The sequence below is a fragment of the Paramormyrops kingsleyae genome, chromosome 23 (assembly GCF_048594095.1).
Source record: "Paramormyrops kingsleyae isolate MSU_618 chromosome 23, PKINGS_0.4, whole genome shotgun sequence".
Classification (NCBI taxonomy): domain Eukaryota; kingdom Metazoa; phylum Chordata; class Actinopteri; order Osteoglossiformes; family Mormyridae; genus Paramormyrops; species Paramormyrops kingsleyae.
The window spans coordinates 23,791,601-23,810,751 of record NC_132819.1 but is presented as its reverse complement, the minus strand read 5'-3'; the positions used below and the strand labels follow the sequence as shown (position 1 = coordinate 23,810,751).

Here is a 19,151-nt window from a genome sequence, read left to right as displayed (position 1 = left end):
CATATCGCTGATCATTCCCAAATGAAGATGCCAATCAACTTCATGGTGGTGAAGTCCTGCACTGCTGCTTGTCGCCCGTACTGTGCTCACACCCCTGTGTCTCTCATGGTATGAACCTACAGACATCATATGCCATTGCCAACCTATAGGTTTGGCCCATCTTTCACTAATAAAGGAGGTTTCGCCCTCGGGTCATTCCGTTGTTGTTGTTTGTCTTTAGTCTGCCCTTTGACCTTTTCCTCCTGGTTCTGTGTGCTTTTGGAATTTATCTAAAGGTCTATTTGCTGTAGAGTGTCACACCCAGAATCCACGCCAATGGATTTGGACCAGTCCTGCTATCTGCTACATCTGTGTCAAATAAAAAAATCTTGCAGATACAGCAAAACGTCTGTTCAACTACAAATTTCCTGATTGGCTGAAGCATCTCAGAAACAGCTTTAAATTCGATATTTTATAATGTACTAAACAGAGGTGGATAGTTCAGGTTCAGAAAGTTCAAATCCAGACCAAGACTTTGTTTCGCCCCAACAGTTCAGTATAATGAGTCGCAGCCACATAGTACTTAACTGGTTGGTTGAAACAAAATCCTGGTCTGGATTTGTACTTTCGGGACCTGAAATTTCCTTTTTGCCAAATGTTTGTTGTTTCTCCTTTAAATTCCTTCACTGGAAACATCACGACTGACCAGAGCATTGAGAAACTCGGACCCCTCGTGCGGATCCAAGAGTTCAGACAGCGTGAAACAAATCAATTTGCAGCCAGGAATCCCACAGCGGGTCCTCATATCTTATTTGGGGGCCGGGAGGTGTTGGGTGGACCTGGACCTGTATTTACTGTGGGCTGCTTCTCACTCGCTGGCGACAAATGCCCCCCTCGGCATCGGTGGGCAGAGAAGGGGAGTTGAACTTTTTGTCCTCTGGGAAGGCAGGAGTAGGGTGGGGCTTGGCGGGGGGGTGGGGGGGGGGATATTCCCCAGCCACACCTGTCAGGTGTTTAGTTTCAGGATTAACCCAGAGGAGCAGAGGTATGGGACCCTCAGAGATTCATTATTACAGCATTTTCCAGGAAAGCCCATAAGGGCCTGATTGTAATGCCGGTGTGACCCCTGACCCGCATCAGCGTGTCACTGTCTCACAAAAAACGTCCTGTCCGACAAACTTGCTCCCCATCGTTCTGCTCTCGCGCTGCAACTTAGAGCTGCGAAACCGTTCGCTTTTTACTGAATAATTTATCTTATGGAAAATCAATTATTCATTACGGCTGTCTTAACTGCGGCGCTTGCTGGCGTGCCGTCCGCTGTAGGATGCTGGTCCGGGGCAGGGTCAGAACCGGATCGGAACCAGGAGACCCTCCCCATCTCACTGATCAATAATGCCTCCATTAGCCATTCTGTCTGAGCATGGCCGTATAAGCAATGAGTCCCTCACGAAAACAGGGAAATAAAACCTCAATCCACCAATTATATCTCTACGTTAGACTTGTAATTAGCAGTAAGATAAATATTATCTTGTTTGGTACTGAAAAACAAGTATATGGAAGATTTATGGCAACAGGATTGGGGGCTGGGACTGTCTGTCTTGTTTCTGTGGTTCATTAGTTAAGGAAACAGACAAAATATCTGGTTCAATAATAAAGTGACGGCTCGCGCTCTTTTGTGGAGGGACTTGAAATCTTACACTCACAGCTACTGCCCTGTCCTCTCCGGGGACCCTCAGTCTCAGCAGTGATGCTTCAGTGTAGGTGCTGCACTGTGGGACGCGGAGAAGCTCAGTCACAATCCCTGTGGCATTAAAGCGCAGCGGGATTGCCGGCTCGGGTTGGGCGCCTACGTTGCCCAAGGCTGGAGATCTTATCCCTTTCAGATTCTTTCAAAACTCCTCAACTCTCAAGTCTGACTGCCAAATAGATGAATGCGAGAGCTCTGTGGTAACCTTTCCGTTACAACTTTGCTCGTGGATGCAAGTCGGAGCCATAACAAGTTCTGGTAATATTCAGAGGTAGATAGTTCAGGTCCAGAAGGTAAAATTCCAAACCAAGGTTTTGCTTCAACCAACCAGTTTAGTATTCTGTGACTCTTTATACCAGTTGGTTGAAGCAAAATCCTGGCCTGCATTTTTACTTTCTGGACCTGAACTATCCAACTCTGGTAATAGTTTTAGTGCAATAGAGGTTTTCAAGGCACCTCAGCAAAGTCTGGGAAATTCATTCATTTTTAAGAGTAAATATGATGTTCAGCAGATGTTCTGCATTCAGCCGGAGCGTTTCTTTCGGAGTGTTTTCATTCACTATCCTGGTGCTCTGATGCCAGATGACTGATTTCACACGCTGGCTCACGCTAGGCACTGCACTGACTGGGAAGCGATAAGGGCTTTGCTGAATGAACGGAGCTGCAGCTGATCGCAGGTTCGGGTTTTATGGAGTACCGGAACAGTAATGTGAGGGCAGAGGCACTCACCAGCGGGGGAGGGGACGCCGCATCCGTTAGCGTGCTGCTGGAACTGAGCCCTCTCCAGCGGGGAGACCGGCAAACCGCGGATCATGGAGGGGAAGAGGAACGGGTAGGCTCCGGCTCTGTAGCGCCTCATCTGGCCAAGACTGTGGCAGGGCTGCCTGTGGCCGCTCGTCTTCATCGCTAGCCCCCCCCCGGGTTCCGGTCCATGGACTCAGGGCTGCCTGGTCCCCCTCCCCCACCTCAGCTTTAAGACGTCCCTTGCTTCCACTGGTAGATGCAGGGCAGGACTTCAGGAGCTTACCATATCAGGACCCTCCTGATGGGTCCTTCACGCCTCCCGCTGCATGTTACAGTGGCGGGGGGGGGAGGGGGGTGTCTGGGACAGGAGAAAGAGAGAGAAGGAAAGAGAAAGAGGGAGAAAGAGAGAGAGAGATTTAACTGGACACAAAGAATGTGTCACAAACAAGAAGAAGGAGCCTGATGTGTCTGACAAACACGGCATGGAGAGTGTGGATTGTTTAAGGGGATTATCCCTATTTATCAATACAGTAAAACAATGATGGTGTTATTATCCATCCAATTTCTGTATCCCCTATTCGGGGTCACAGGGGTCTGGAGCCTACGCCGGAAGCAACGGGTGCAAAGAAGGGAATAACCTAGGATGGGGTGTCAACCCACAGCAGGGATCTTACACCATTCACGCCTATGGACAATTTGGCAACTCCAGTTGACTGTATGTTTTGGATTTGGGGGCGAGGGGGGGGGGGGGGGGGTTTAAGTGGAGAACATCGTACAACAATACAGGGAGAACCTGCAAACGGCACAAGAACAGAACCAGGGCAGGGACTCAAGCGCCGATCATAAAGGTGTAACACTTATTACTCTTATTCTTATTAATGATAATGACAATGATAATATTAACGGCCGTCACCACAGACACACAGTTCTGAAGTCACTCGGCAAAGCAGTCGGAGCGGCTCCTCTTTAGCGCGCATCATCACGCCTTCAGTCATCTGCGCGGCTCGACGGCGCGATGAAGCTCCGGAGCTTCAGTTCTGTTGGCTCGCGCCAGGCGTTACTCATGCATCCGGTGCCCAGATTCAGGGCTGCCTCAGAAAACACTCCCATTTCCAACGACATCCGCCACAGACAGACTTTAAATACAGCAGCAGGAAGATCCAGGTCTATTGCATGCATCTGTTTGTGAAGGTACCTTGATGTATTTATGAAATGTAGCGTTTTGCCATATGCTCCCAATAAACTAATCTGGCATCTTTAAGGGAAACATCAGTTCAATTGCTGACTATTGTTTTGCAGCCCATTTTTAATGGACCATAATCCTGCTCTGAACATCTTAAAAAGCTTTGCCTTCAGATACATCTATTTTTACCGATTTCCATTAATTTGCTCGTAGGAGGAACCACTTCAATATCCGTCTCCCAGCTCAGGATATACATAAAATTACATCAATTTAGACCCTTTAAGGATGGCTGAATGCAGAATAAAACTTGTTTTGACCCTGTTGAGCTGTTAGCTGCCTTCAAGAATAGACCTACAGAAAGCCGGCCGGCGGCCACATGACTGGGGTGGGGGCCAAGGGTTTGCACGGGACGGAGGGGGGTGCATGGGCACCGGGGGCTGGTGCTTTATCTGCCCCGCGGTAAATCCCAGTTAACAAAATTATAAACCGCATCAAGATAATTGCAGTCATAATACACTAATCTGCAGTTAGGCTGCTATTAAAGTGATGAGTAACTACAGTGAATAATCAATGGCCCAGAGTTAATACTCACTCTGGCTGTACTTAGTCTGCCGGCTCGGTGGGGGGGGGGGGGGGGGGACTGCGATTTCTTCAGTGAAGGGGCTGCCTGCACAGGTAGGGACTGACACCGACTCGTGTTTGTGTGTGAGTATGGCAAACACTTGGCCGGTGTTTTCTGTTTGTATTGGACACAGATACCATTAAAGGCAGGTTGGGGGGGGGGGAGGGGTGGTTAGGATGATTGCATGGGCCCCTGAGTGAGAGGGGGCCAAAAATATTGGAAATATAATGGAATTAGTCTGGGTTGGGGGCCCAATAAGATATGCTATTATGGGGCCCAAAATCGCTAGTGGCACCTCTGATCAACAGCTGCACCCCCCCAAACACATCTTGGCTGAAACATTAGAATTACAGTGAGCCAACCCAGCTGGGAAAAGGAGGTTGCAGGTGACTGAAGACGCAGGGACTGTATGTGACACGATGAGACTCACATTGACGTTCCCACTCTGCCTCGTTCCCAGCACATGTTCAGATGGGGGATGTGAGAACTAAGGACAGCAACCCCATGTCCACAAAGACCAAACATCTGGACATGATACAAAGGCAGTCGCAGCCACATTTTGGCATTGACACCGCAATCACTCTCTGGGTAATTATCCCCAACCATGAGACATTAGCAGACCGAAAAAAAAAGCAGATTAGTGGCGTAAGAAAATGTACAGTTCATTAATGTCCAGCCTCAGCTGAGGTGTCTTGGAAAGAACTCCGAAACGTAAGTCAAAATTCCAGAATGTGGTTTAAAGATTCCAAAAGCGACATTCTGCATTCTACAGACACATTCTTCAGGCTCCATGCCGAAGTGGGCGGGTCCATCCAGCTGTTCTGCGTAATTCATTCAGCTGCTATGACAGGGGTTTTATTAAGACTTCTGCTCCTGCTAATTCTGATGAATGACCCTCGTGACTTTAACAGCTGAAGAAATGCATGAGCTCCTTTAGAGAAGGGAAAAAAAAACTAAGTACAGATTTATTTATGTCAAGGCCCTTGGTGATTCTACTTCCTCACAAAATGGATAAGTTCATGATGCTCTGGGTTCATTCCTGCCAAACTAACAGATGCATGCAGGTGGAAGCTGTAACCATGATTCTGAAATATGACAAAACTTATTGGACTTAATGTATTCGTAACAATCTTTGCATTAACAAACTGCTGCTGCTGGAAACAAGAAGCAAACAAACAGCCTCCTTAGTCATTTTTCTATATAATCAGTCTGCCCTCGATCCCCGACTGGAGCCCCTCAGCTGAGATTCAGTGCAGGAAGCCGACGCATAATGAATGAATGAGGAGTGTTAGAAAGGTCAATATTACTGTATGGGATTACGGGCAATCGATCAAGGGCCGGCAGCTGGAAAGCTGTATGACTGTGACTGATCAGGGATTAATCTCAAACAATCAATTACAGCCTCCTTTCAACACCACAATGGTGTGCGGCGACGGAACGCCTTGTACGATCTGAGGGGATGCGACAGTCTCGGATCCTGTCCCTGAAGCGGGAGGCTTAGAAAGGGCCCAAAAACCCTCAACATCCATCTATTCCTCATAACCGCTTCTGCTGTATGGGGCGACATTGATTATAGAAGCTGTTCCGGAAAATCCAAGGGGAGACTCTGGAGGGACAGGGCACGCCGCCGTAGGTCTCATAGGTCTCACACACACTCGCAGTTTTATATTATGGGGACCTGAAAAATATCCCCACAAACTAAAAAGTAACAAATGTGATAAATATAAAGACACACACACAAACACACATATATTTAATCCGATTTACATATTTGTGGGTGGAAACCAGTATAAACATGGACAAAACCTGTAAACTCCACAAACACATCTAGAGCCAGGACAGGAATCGAACCCACAACTCTGGAGGTGTCAGCCTACAATGCCGCCCCCAAGCCACTGAAAACCCTCGGCACCAACAGACATAACGTTCACGGCCCCGTAAGTAAGTCACACACAGCTTACTCATCACACCTTAACACATGGGCCAAGATACAGAGAAAGGCGAATGCACACACACACATACATACCCACCCCCGCGCGTGAGGCTGTGAGGACGTGCAAAGGCAGAACCTCATACAGGAGCGGGCACGTGACTCTGGGGGGGGGGGGGGTTACTCGTTACTCTGCTAATTTACACAGCAGCCCAACGCGGCGGCACTGGATCTACTGTGTACAGTGTAAAAAGGCCAACTGTCGCTAAACAGCAAATGTGGAGCCCCCTAGAGACCCAGAGAGGCATTGCAGTGACTCACAACTGACGCCCCCGGAAATGGGAACAATTCGGGATCGATGATGATGGACGACACTGATGGCGACACACACTGCATGGGGGGGCTCCATCCCGACAGTGTAATCAATGCGCTCTGATAACACGCACCTGCGTGGGGGCCAGTCACACAGCCGAATGCTTCTCCCACTGTGACACTCACACCATAGCCAGCAATCGAACACCGATTTGTCCAGCACTAAATATCAAGCCTGGCTGTTTATCTTTTGAATCCCTCCCCCAGTACCGGAATAATTGTTTTCCCATTTACACGTTTCATGCTTTCCTTTCAGAGGATTCACCTCTCTGTCTTTACTCCGTCGTCATTACGGCAATTTCATATCACATATATCATATAAAAAACGATATCGACTGACGATTTTCATCTGTTGTCAGAAAGATGAGCCAGATGTGAGCCTCCTATTCGGAAAAGATTCCCACATGATGTCGGGTCTCGTCGGGAATGAGGCGTGCCGCGTGGTTTGCCGTCCCCGACACACGGGTTAGTGTGTCATAGAGCGATTATCTCAGCCTGCTCTGAAAAAAAAACAATCAGGACAGGGGCGAGTAAAACGTCTGAGCACAAAGAGAGGCATTAAAAGACAAACCATCAGAGATCCAACCACTGTGAGCTGTTTTCATAAACGTTTATCTGTGCTGGGCTCTTCCACTCCTACATAGCACCTGGAATCTAGCCATACTAAATACTGCAGTCTCTGAGCGGCTGCGACGGGAAGCAGAACTCTATGAAAATGTTTATTTTTTTGCCTGAATCAAGGGTCCTGCAAAGTGCTGACCTGGGAACAGTTTTTCCACTGATAGCGCTAATTATATGAGAAAGCTTAGGGTGTCTGAGGCCAGTTTGAGTAGAATTAGTGGGTCACACTCTGCTCACACGGCAGGTGTGTCTTTGCTGCTTGCTCCTAGGGGTCTGAGGGCGCGTCGGACTTCCTGCAGTGAGAAGCGCAGTTTCTGACTTTTCTCATCGATCCATTTCATTTAGAAAAGCCCTTTGTTTCCGTTAGTCTGGGAAAAACTGACGTGGACACCAGGGATCTCCAATATCTCCGATGTAGAACACGCTGCTTCTTTCACTAGCGGACGGCTTCACTGACGCTTTCACGTAACTTCTCATTCTTCATCCTCCAGATGTCCTACAAGCTGTCATGACTGACAATATGACCAGATCATTATATATATAGATATATATACACCCACATCTATTTTACAGCATTGTCAGCTTATCTGATTCAATGCACTGAAGGCTGATCAGCTGTCCAACTTACTTTTGAGAAAAAAATTGGTGCAGAAAAGGTTCAGTGACTCTATCATTAAACACTCCCCTAAAAATGGACTAGAGTTTCCTTTTGAAGATATGAGGTACTTCATCAGAGTACCTGGTGAACATGCTTGAGGCGGTCACTAGATAAGTCTATCTGTCTAACAAAAACCTGACTTTCTATAATGATGTGGTCAGGTGACTCTGGCAGAGTCCTGAGGCAAACCGCTCACCTTCTCACTTCACAGCACGGAGGACATCTGTCTGCCCGCATTCCCCTCACGGTCACGGTGGGCGGCGACGGCCCGCGTCGAGAGCAACAGCACACCTCCGCCGCATTCATCACCATCAGCGAACATGTGGAAGGAGGGGCAGCGACGGGCCAGAGCTCGCTAACGAGCATCTTCAGGACAGCTGCACGTCAAGAAGTCACGGATATGCGTGTCCTTGCTACACCACCCAGCATGCATGCCACGCATTTGTGTGGGGCCCCTAAAGTTTGGGGGGCCCCCTACTGGCCACAAACAGTCACTACACTAAATATTCAATAAACGTCTTCCTCATTTAGGAGATGCTGAATCACTATGTTCTGCTTACCACCTAGGCAGATACGATATTCTGACTCTACTCACTAGCTATCTAGTTTTTGACTAGGGGGGTGACTTTTTTAATAGGGTCCCAGAAACAATGAACCCCTTGGCTCCGGCCCCCTCGATGCGTGTGTACACATACATGTCCAGAGTGTGCTCCACAGTAAAAAAACAATAGCATCTGTAGTATCTGCGCACCCCCCACCACCCATTCCCTCCCCACCTACCCTTCCTCTTCATTCTTATCTCTTTCAATAAGATTTTATCACCTTCCACCAGTTGCAACATTTTCCCTCCAGGTTCCATGGAAAAACCACAGACTCCTCCCTCGAATCCTTTCATCTGACCCCTAAGCTCCTCTTTGATACTTTTATTTTGTCGGACGGTCGATTTGCTTACAGTGACACTACATGCGCTAAAAGCTGTTTGTTTACTAGTCTCTCAGGTCCGCAGCACGTACGACGCCCCGAGACACAGAACAAGGAGGGGAAAGAACAGCCGGCCACAGAAAATGCATTATGAGGGCCTTTGTGAGGCAGCGGCGAGTCGCAGTGATCCTAATTCCCCACGGCGAGCGTTTAGAGGCCGCCGATGCAGTCCAAGGAGACGCATGGGCATGGATGCACAGCCCCTATAAATCATTCATGACGCTCCAGCATGATCTGAAAGCAATGCTTTGATCACTCTGACAGGGTAAAGGAATCTCCTATTCTTCCCTCAACCAGGATGAGGGGTTTTCATCTTTACCAGTGCTGGAGAGAGGGGGGAGAAATGAGTACCTGAAGGTACCCTCCCTTATGCTCCCCCCTCCAGAGACATACTCCTTAAATCGGCCGAGCCCTCCACTTATGGGACTGGGGGAGAGGCTGCGTGACCCTCCGCGACAACAACAGCTCAGCTGCTGAATGACCGCAGCCCCGGGCTACCGTCAGGACGCTGATTCGGGATCAGATTGTAATTTTGGGAGAAAAAGCTCACGACGGACAAGTGGATGAGGAGGAAGGTGGAAGAAAAAGAGAGGATAGAGGGAAGACCGGCAATGGGAAGTGGATGAAGAAGAAAAAAAGATCAATAAAACTGAAGGAGAAAAAACTGCAATGGGATCGGACAACTAGAGCTGGGAGTCGATGAAAGGGAACCTGAACTGGAAAGTGACTGAACGGGAAACTTGGGGAACCTGGAAGGAGACGAGGAGGCGTGTGGTGGAGAGACGCCTCTGAAGCACTGAGGACACGTCACACAGAATCCCGCAATGGCGATAAAACGCCGAGAGAATAGTGATCTAACTGGCATTTGTGCTGCATGAAAATATGCGAATCGTCAGTTAAGTCCATTGGGGTCTTCCGAAATATACCGCACTGTACGCAAGTCAAAAAAAGGCAGCTATTTGGGTAGTAAATGTATATTTGCTCAGAAAACAAAACAATTTATTATTCAAATACATGCAAATAAACAATAACACAATAAAAAAACAAGAATTTCTGGAAAAAGTTGCTGGGTGGGTAGATGCACTATGCTTCAGTTCCCAAACCCCCCCTCCGGGGACCCCCAGCCGCTACATGTTTACACATATATGTTATATTTAACCACCAGCTCACTTAATTAATTAACTCAATTAGTTCAATAATTTGATGAGGTATTGATTATCCAAACAAGGAGTGCAAGAGGTTTTGACTTTTGCACAGCATCGTAGAGTTGTGTAGCAGTTAGCCAATAGCAAAAGCCATATGAGTCCGTTTGTGACTCGAAATCAGTGGTCCTTAGGGACCCACAGACAGTCCATATTTTTGCTCCCTTCCAGCTCCCGAGCAAAAACGTGAAGCTCAGAGAGAGCAAAAACATGGACCGGCTATGGGTCCCCAAGGATCAGACTGGGAAACAGGACTGGGTCCCCAAGGATCAGACTGGGAAACAGGACTGGGTCCCCAAGGATCAGCCTGGGAAACAGGACTGGGTCCCCAAGGAGCAGACTGGGAAACAGGACTGGGTCCCCAAGGATCAGACTGGGAAACAGTGCTCCAAATCAATACACGCATGGCACCCTGAGGAGAAAAAGAGAGAATCAAGAACAGGTCAAGAAGGTCCATGGAAAAGCGTAGCTGGGCAACCGCCACTTGACCTTTTGCCCCCAAGGTCAGTCAAACATGGGGCCGGCGAGGGCTGTTTTTCATGCCCCGTGTGATTTTGTACTCCTCCTTCTCCATCTTCCCCCATTAATGAGACAATGGCTGTGAAGGCCTCCGGGGGGGCAGCGCGTCTGCCAGCGTGCCAAAAGCAAACACGAGGAGCGGGATGGGCATTAGCATAATACTACAGAAAGAGGGAGGGGGTGCGGGGCCAGCGTGATGCGTACATGGCAGGGGGCGGGGCCAGCGTGATGCGTACACGGTGGGGGGCGGGGCCAGCGTCATGCGTACACGGTGGGGGGCGGGGCCATCGTGGTGCGTACATGGTGGGGGGCGGGGCCAGCGTGATGCGTACGCGGCTGGGGGCAGGGCCAGCGTGATGCATACATGGTGGGGGCGGGGCCAGCGTCATGCGTACATGGTGGGGGCGGGGCCAGCGTGATGCGTACGCGGCAGGGGACGGGGCCAGTGTGATGCGTACATGGTGGGGGGCGGGGCCAGCGTCATGCGTACATGGTGGGGGGCGGGGCCAGCGTCATGCGTACATAGCTGCGGAGCACTGAGGGCGTAAATAAAAGACAGACCAAGCTGTGTTCCCATTTAGGAAAAACACACATGCACCCGTGTCTTTCGTGGCTGCGGGGGAAAGCAGCATAAATTCGAATATGAGCAGTGATGGTGACTGAACTGGCACTGGGGAGGCAGCGTGATCCACGCCAGTTAGAAGAGGCCATTTTCACATGGTGTCTAAGCGGAAATACAAAGAAGATGCTCAGAGATGTTCAGCCTCAGTTTTTATTGCAAACTGTATTTACAGTCTCTGAAGTCACACGGTTGTGGTATAATAATCTGAGCACCTAGTCCAGACTCTGATAGGGCAGGGAACGTGGCTATGATGTGAAAATTATATACAATCTTATTTATATTTGTATTTTTTTTGTATTTGTGTATATTTTATTTGCACCTGCTTGTTAGATGCATGTCATTAGCTCTGTATCTGTACCCAGCACCATAAATGACAATATAGTTGAATCACTATAATCTGAAAATACTGAATCCATGAAACCGGATTTCCGAGATTATAGAACATATGCTTCAGGTGAACCTGAACGATGCTGCAAATAAAAATATGTAACAGTTTTGGATCTAAGGAATGCAGAAGCTGACTGTCATCATAACTGTTAAAGAGTGAATAGCTTCAGTATGTGGCCCTCGGACTAGATGACAGTGGGGGGGGGGGGGGCGGGAGATGACTTTCTGTTCATTTTTGTTAAAAATGGTGCTGTGTTGGGCCCCTGCCTAATCAGCCATGCCATCTCTCCGGGCTCATTATGAAATGGAAATCGGTGAGCCGATCAAAGCCTTCATCCCGTGGTCCAGCCCATTGTCCCTCCCCCGCGGCGTCCCAGGGTGCTGAGCGACGAGCCTCGACCGTGACGGTCCCTGGTTTCCCGTCCCTGCACTGTCCCCGAGGCTTCAGCTCGCAGCTGCGTCTCTCTCTCCCTCTCTCCCCTGGCGAGATGTCACAGGCCGACTCAAAGACTCAATTAACAAATATCTCGACGGGGGCGAGAAAAAAGGCCTTAAAAATGTGGCATGAATTTACACAGTGTGGCGCTGACCCTTAAAATGAGAACGGGGTCACTTTAAGAGATGGACCCGGGTTACATCTAATTCCCCAAAGCCCATGTCACATGACTACAGAAGAGATGCATCAGGTGCACGACAATAACACAATGATGATGTTTATAATTTCGGCCATCTGGAACCTCCACTCCAGACAGAGATACAGAATGCAGGTACAGTGACACCTGGCTCCATTAGCATTTTTTCATTAGCTTGCCCGTGAACAGTGTTCTGAAGGTCAAACAAAGCCCCTCTTGAGTCACACTCAAGAGCAACGCAGAAGGTTGGGCACACCTGGGACTCGCCTCTCTACCTGGGCTTCCCAATCACCCCTCCCCAAGCCTGCGACTATATCATGGTCACCACACCGTCACAGTACGCTCCTGTCCCGACCGACTGATATTTTGGCCATCTGGCATGCCGAAACCTGACCCACCCACGGAGCCACGCCGATGGTCCAAGATCACGCGGGAATGTGCTGTGCCCTTCTGCCGAACGATGGCCGAAAAACACGCCGAGCCTTTGTGCGTTCGCGGTAAACGCATCATTGAGCCCTGAAATGAAAGTTCTCAGGAAGCAGCTGAATAGGTGTTTGGACGGCAGGCCAGGAGGTCAAACCAAACCCAACCGGCTGATTGATACGCCTTTGCTCAAACCCAGAAGTCTATTCGTTTTAAGAGAAACAATCCAAGGGCATATGAGGTACGGCCCCCCAATGACTGATTGATGAATGTCAGAGGCACCATTTGAGTAACACTGAGCTGAGCTCATAAGCCCCCCCCCCCCCCCCCCCCCCCCCCGCCGCCGCTTGATGGGACAAACTCCCTTCGTTTATCCCCTGTGCCTGCCACTCATCGCTGGTCCAAGCCTCCACCACTGCCATAACTTGATACTGGTTTATTCAGTGGATACGAGATCCCGGCTTCGACCGACGTTACCCCAACCCAAACTCAGGTCTGCGGTCGAATGAACGAGCGTCACCAGACTACCCTGCGCCCCCATCGATCGCTCTGCAACAGAGAAGGATAAAAGCCATTAATCTGAAGCGTCAGCTGACTCCCATCCCATTGTCATTCAGGCATGGTGAGATAAGCACCCAGCCGTCTCCCATCCCTCTGCCGTTCAGGCGCGGTATAACGACAGAAGCCAGTCAATGGGGTGTGGGCATCAAGGTTGACTTTATTTCATCTGCCAAAATTCAGCTCCCGGATTAAACAATCTGTCCTCCCCAAAAATGGCCCAGAATCAATCAGGTTTGTCACACTTGTTAGTAACAGCGACTGGGCGAGAATAAGAATGGGGGAAAATAGTGGTTCTTTCCTGTTTCGCACGGTGAACCTCCGACTTCACTGGTTTATAGGGTAGATTTAGAATCCAGAGGGGAAAGCGGCAGCAGAAACAAACAAACCCTAAATCTCTGCAGAATGTGTCTGAGGAGGAAAAATGGCTGAACTAAAACCTTATAACAGGCTAAATATAATACATATATAAAAGCCCACGAGGTCTCTAACACACTTTAGTTAAAATCAGCCAATGGGAGAAGCTGAAGAAGACCAGAATATAGCAGAATATATGGTCCAGAGAAAAATGCATTATCCGCCCAGATCTTATAGGTCATTATAGAATGATGCAGTATGGGTAACGTTACTGGCTACCAGTACAGGGCTGCTCCAAGCAAACCATAAAAATGTTTTTTTTTTTTAATGGAAAGCTTTAAAGACCACTAGTTTCCTGAATGGTACTTGACCTTATAATTACACATTACGGGATGCTTAACTGAAGCCCGGCATCAGTTGTGCATTCTCTGCAAAAAGTCAACAGTTATTCTTAAATTATATTGCCTATTTTGGTTGAACATATTTTCCACAGTATTCCGTTTGGCTAACCCGACCAGCCTGGCTTTGCCCCTCCCCCACCCCAAGCTATTTGCACAGTTTTCCCCCAAGAATTACAGACAGAGAAGGGTAGGAACAAGACCGATGATTAAGGGCAGTGGTGAATGAACCCTGACGGAGGGGATGTGATACAAAACAGCAGGAGTTTAAAATTGTAAAAGGTTCGAAGCCATTAAGCGATCGATAAAACGTAGCGCAGATTTCAAGCAGTTGCGGAGGCCGGAGCACGGAGCGGTTTCCTGTTTCATGGGTTGCCCTCGCCGCCTGGAAAAACACCTCGACAATGTCGTCTGCCTCTCCAGCCTTGGGGGAGACTGACGATTGTGCTTGTGTTGACACATTTAAAACAGTCCTCAGGGTCGTGCGATTTATTCAGAAGGTCAGTTGTGAAAGGAAAGAAAAAATTAGAAGAAAACAAAGATGTGAACTTCCTTAACCTAAACCGAAAGTGTCTTATAGCAAATTACTGCCCAAGATGAACTTTCAGCCTGGAATACATATTTTTAGATTTCCTTTTCCATAGGCAATGCTGTGCTCCGGCTGAATGTTTTTGTCGATGTCTCTCAAAATCAATTTTGAAATTCTCTATTCGGGCACATTCGTGGACGGCCGAAATCCAAAAAACTTCAAGAAATTTAAATATCAGGATGGACGCTGAGAAAATGTCCCAAACAAAATGCCGAGCACACGTTATTGCGTGTGACGTTCTGTTTTTCAATGCACAAAACATTTTGTAAAGGTGAAGTGTTTCCGTTACTGGAATTCTGCTGCAAAATCCCGTCCGCTTCAGCGGAACGGAGTGGATGGGTGTTTATCTGCATGAGAGCAGAAGTGCTCTGGGACACCAGTGACATGTGTACGGACGACGCTTGCAGAAGGTCACGCCACCGGCCCACAATAGGATACAGTCAACACTGTGCCAGTGTCCCTCGAGGGTATGTTGGGGTTGCAAATCAGGCCCCCACACAAATATCTAGACTCGATGGTGAATTAAATCTGCGCATAACCATTAAAACTGGGTTCTAACCGGGGTCCTGACTGGGACCAGGCTGACTAGCAGATGCCCGAACACAAAAGACCACAGTGTGCAGTCGAAGGACAAATTTCCATAAAGAAAACATCCGGACGTAGGGGCATAAAGTCATGCCCACCTGTCTGACTGCGTTTTAAAAAGTCAGATATAAACTTTTGTTTTAAAAAACATGGATAAAATTCATGCTTTTATGAATAAAGTTTTATTGGTTTGCGTTAAGTTTTTGGTAGGTAATTTTTTCCGTGATTGTTCATCACTGCATTACCATAAATACCCTAAAAGATACCTTGTGTGCCCCCCCCTCAGTACCATGCTCCTTGCCTTTATCTATCATGCTAAAAGGTCCTGGGGCCTCCCAGCCTTTGACTGCGCTAGAAGGGGGATCACCGGACACTCACTATCTTACCACCTTCACCAAATGCTGGAGATGTCTCCTGAAGGGTTTTTTCGAGGGTGCTCATTGAAAGCACATGCTGGTAATGATGTAATTAGGTGTACGGCTGAAACATTACTCGCCACATGGAGATGCCATCAATTTCTCTGAACTCCCGGGGACCTCTTGGCCTCTCGCGTCCTGCCGTCTGGGTGAACTCCTTCCACAAACCCAGGCCTCAGATTTTATTTCCTCCGCCTCATTGAAAACGCACAGGCTGATCCGAGCGCTGCCTTTAAAGGGAAACGGAAAAACTCAACAAAATTCAAAGTGTGGGATTAAAATTTTAGATAAAACCAGATAAAATTTCAGCAACTGCACAAACAGACCCAACGAGGCGTAACAGTGTTTCCATACACGGTGTGTATGCAGTGTTTTCCCCCCACAATGCAATGCTTCTTTTTAGAATAGCACGGTCCGGCGTCTGCCTGTTTTAGACTGTCCATCTCACTGAGCCTCAGTATTCAGATCCCAGCAGAATATTATGAAACTGACCTAATTTCCCTCTCTCTCTCTCCGCAGGCAAACGAGGCGCCGCCTTTGTACTCTTCGTTTCAGCCTAAATAATTGATTCAAGCCCCCTTTGCCTGTAATCTCCTCCACAATGCAGACGCATCCGACAGACTCACACCACAGCTTTTGTGGCTACAAATTAAAACGGATAAATATATAACAGCGATTGTCTCGGTTTGAAAGCAAACGCTAAAAAAAGGTGAGTGCATTATTTTTCCCATGAAAACTTTATTTTAATCAAATGAAAAAAAATATGTTCATATGTTCCAGCCTGGTGTCGTCATGACCTGAAATCTCCCACGCGGGGAATACATTTCCTGTAATGTAGGCAGCAAGATCATAAATAAATATGAATTTTATTACTTGAAATTTTCCTATGCTGGTTTTAAAAACTAAATATAGCAGAACAAAAACACTGCCATTTATTATAGAATGCCTAGAATGCTTCCAGTGTCATCTAAATTGTATAATAATAACAATAATATGTGTTGTGCTGGATTAACATCCTGTCCAGGGTGTTTCCTGCCTCATGCTTCGTGTTTCCTCTGGGGTCACAGTAACCCCAAACAACCCAAACAAAGTGAGCTGTTATGGATGAATGGATGAGCAATAATAATAATAAAAATAATAATAATCATCATCATTATTATGTTTTAAAGTGATTATCACTAACATAGTGTGTCCCTTTATAGGTATAAGTGGAGATGACTGATGGATTCGCCGGGTCTCCACACCACTGATCCCATTAAATTAGGTGTTGTGTGGCTCAGATGGTTGGGACCATGTGCCCACCATCAGAAGGTTGCTGGTTCGAATTCCGTATCAAATCCACAGCAGACGTTGATCCCTTGAACCAGGCCTCACTTGCTTTAGAGTGAACAGTGACTGACTTGGCTGCTATTCCCAGGCTCACATTCACCTGTGTGTGTCTCACGCAAGGCTGGAGGGGACAAACAAATGGGAATTATCACATGGCGACGAATAACATGTTGTTATTCTACTAAATTCCCATCCCATGATTCCTCACACATGGACAGAGTGACGGCACTGGAGGTTATGCTTGTGTACCACCTCACATTTTACGTCCTCGTTCATTCATGGTCAGCTTCTAAAAAGGAAGCGCTTCACGTTTTTGGGGAGGACATACCATGTAGCCCTTTGGAATGCAACCTGAAGGCAACCAGACTGACCCAATCTGCTATAGAACAAAACCAAACTCAGCGGTTTGATTCGGACCATATCCTACGGATTTTAGGGCAGACTCTCAGGTATGAAGATTCTCCCGTTCAGCATTCAGAAGATTCTAGATAAACCTTGAAAAAGGCAAAGTAAACCCAGCAAAAAAATGCATAAGACTCAAGTGAGGAACTGAAGAAGACCAAACTACCTATCAGGAAACAAAAGGCGCGTCCCCCCCCCCCCCCCCCCGGCTCCTTCAGAGACCAGAACCCAAGTGAACTTCAAAAAACACCATCAACAAAAGAATCAGGCACCATCAGGAGCACTTTGTCTAATAAAACACTGTGCATAAGACATCCTGTACATCCCAGTAGGCTTCCCAGCAAAAAAAACAGACAAGCGTGAGAAGCAGCAAGGATAATTTTATGACATCAAACCATGACCTTCATCTCTACTGTGCGATTATTTATGTTTGTAACATGCACATCAATCAGTCACTGCAGCGCTTCTCATAATCTCACTGCACCCTAATGGACACTGGAAGCCAGCTGGTAAAGTATGTATTCTGTAGCCATTAAACAGCCCAACACAAACACGTGACCAAACCCGTGACGAAATACATTCTTATTTAGCACCTATGACTCTGCCTCACATGATGCGTCATAACTCAAGGGACATTTTTTTTTTCCATTAAAATTGAAATTGACCTTTTTAAATCAACAGCATATCATTTTGTTATAGCTAGTCTTTTGTTTTGTCACGGTCATTACTGCTCCGACTCATAATATTTTACATTTAGATGATGCTACAATCACAACCCGCAAGTAGGGAAAAAAGAAAGTATGGTAGAGCTGGGGATATAATATCAGCAGTATTACGACAATAACAAGGAACCACGTTCCAGAAGGTGTCCCATTTGCATTCGAATTTCAATTTAAAGGTAACTGCCATTGTGTTACAGTGTGTGCTACAATGACAAATTTGCGACATCTCGTCAATTAGGAACAAAACAGCATCCATTTTGCATACTGCTTATACAGAATGGGGTCAAAGGGAACCGGACGCCGGTCCCAGTAAGCGGCCACAAACAGCCCCAGTATGGGATGCTGGTCCATCCCACAAAGATGAGAGTTAGCCCAGCTGCATGTCTATGGAGGACTGGAAATGCGCAGAGGAAAGCAGCACAGCTCGCACAGAGCTGGGGAGGGAGTCTAGCCCCAGAACCCTGGAGGTGTGAGGTAACAGTCATGTCCACTGAGCCGCTGTGCCACCCTTGGGGGGGGGAGGGGACATGGATGTGTTTTTTAATTAGACTGTCAAATCGTCCCCTGTCAAGGAGATGTCCTACAAAAATCCAAACTCTCTCTGAAAAACGTTACTCTAAAATGAATAACTACTGTAAATCACATCTTATTCGCAATAACACAACTCTGCATGCCACTGGATGTATAAAAGTAGCTAATATTTCTGAGTAATGCTTCCAGTCACAAAACCTCTCTGCCTTCACCAGCTAATCGCAGTTTTTTCAAACAAGCACAAAAAGCAACTGGAAAGAAAATACAGGAAACCCTTGTCATTGAAGGATGAGAGTTAAACGATGGGAGCAGACACAGTAAACAGCACTACATTCGGCTTTTAAACAAAGATAATCATATCACATTGCGGGGAAATTATCCTTTTTTTTTCCACTGCAAAGCCACTGGAAAGTATGGAGGATGGATGGACATTAACCAGATAAAGCTTCACATTCAAATAAACAGTTTCTTTAATATAAGACGTTAATCATTTCATGCAGTCCTTCAGAATATGAGCAATATTATGACTTTATCATTTATAAGTAATAGGGAATGTATAATTTATATGGCAAACATATTAGCCACACTCGAAAGAAAATTATATGAATTCTCTGGAATTTTCTAAGCATATCTCTGAATATT

General features: G+C 47.2%; 1 protein-coding gene and 1 long non-coding RNA gene across 3 annotated transcripts in view; one reads left to right on the top strand and one right to left on the bottom strand.

The window, feature by feature from the left end:
- Positions 1 to 19,151, bottom strand: part of LOC111842822 (retinoic acid receptor beta) — an 86,923-nt gene that overhangs the window by 50,953 nt on the left and 16,819 nt on the right. For both annotated transcript variants that reach the window (XM_072705654.1, XM_023809842.2), the window contains exon 2: positions 2,456 to 2,828. In XM_072705654.1, the coding sequence (XP_072561755.1) occupies positions 2,456 to 2,630 (175 nt within the window). In that variant the 5' untranslated portion in view covers positions 2,631 to 2,828. The remainder of the gene's footprint in view (positions 1 to 2,455; positions 2,829 to 19,151) is intronic.
- Positions 16,112 to 17,848, top strand: LOC111842824 (uncharacterized). The gene is made up of 2 exons (XR_002838000.2): positions 16,112 to 16,234; positions 16,728 to 17,848. It is a non-coding gene; the product is annotated as an uncharacterized lncRNA (long non-coding RNA).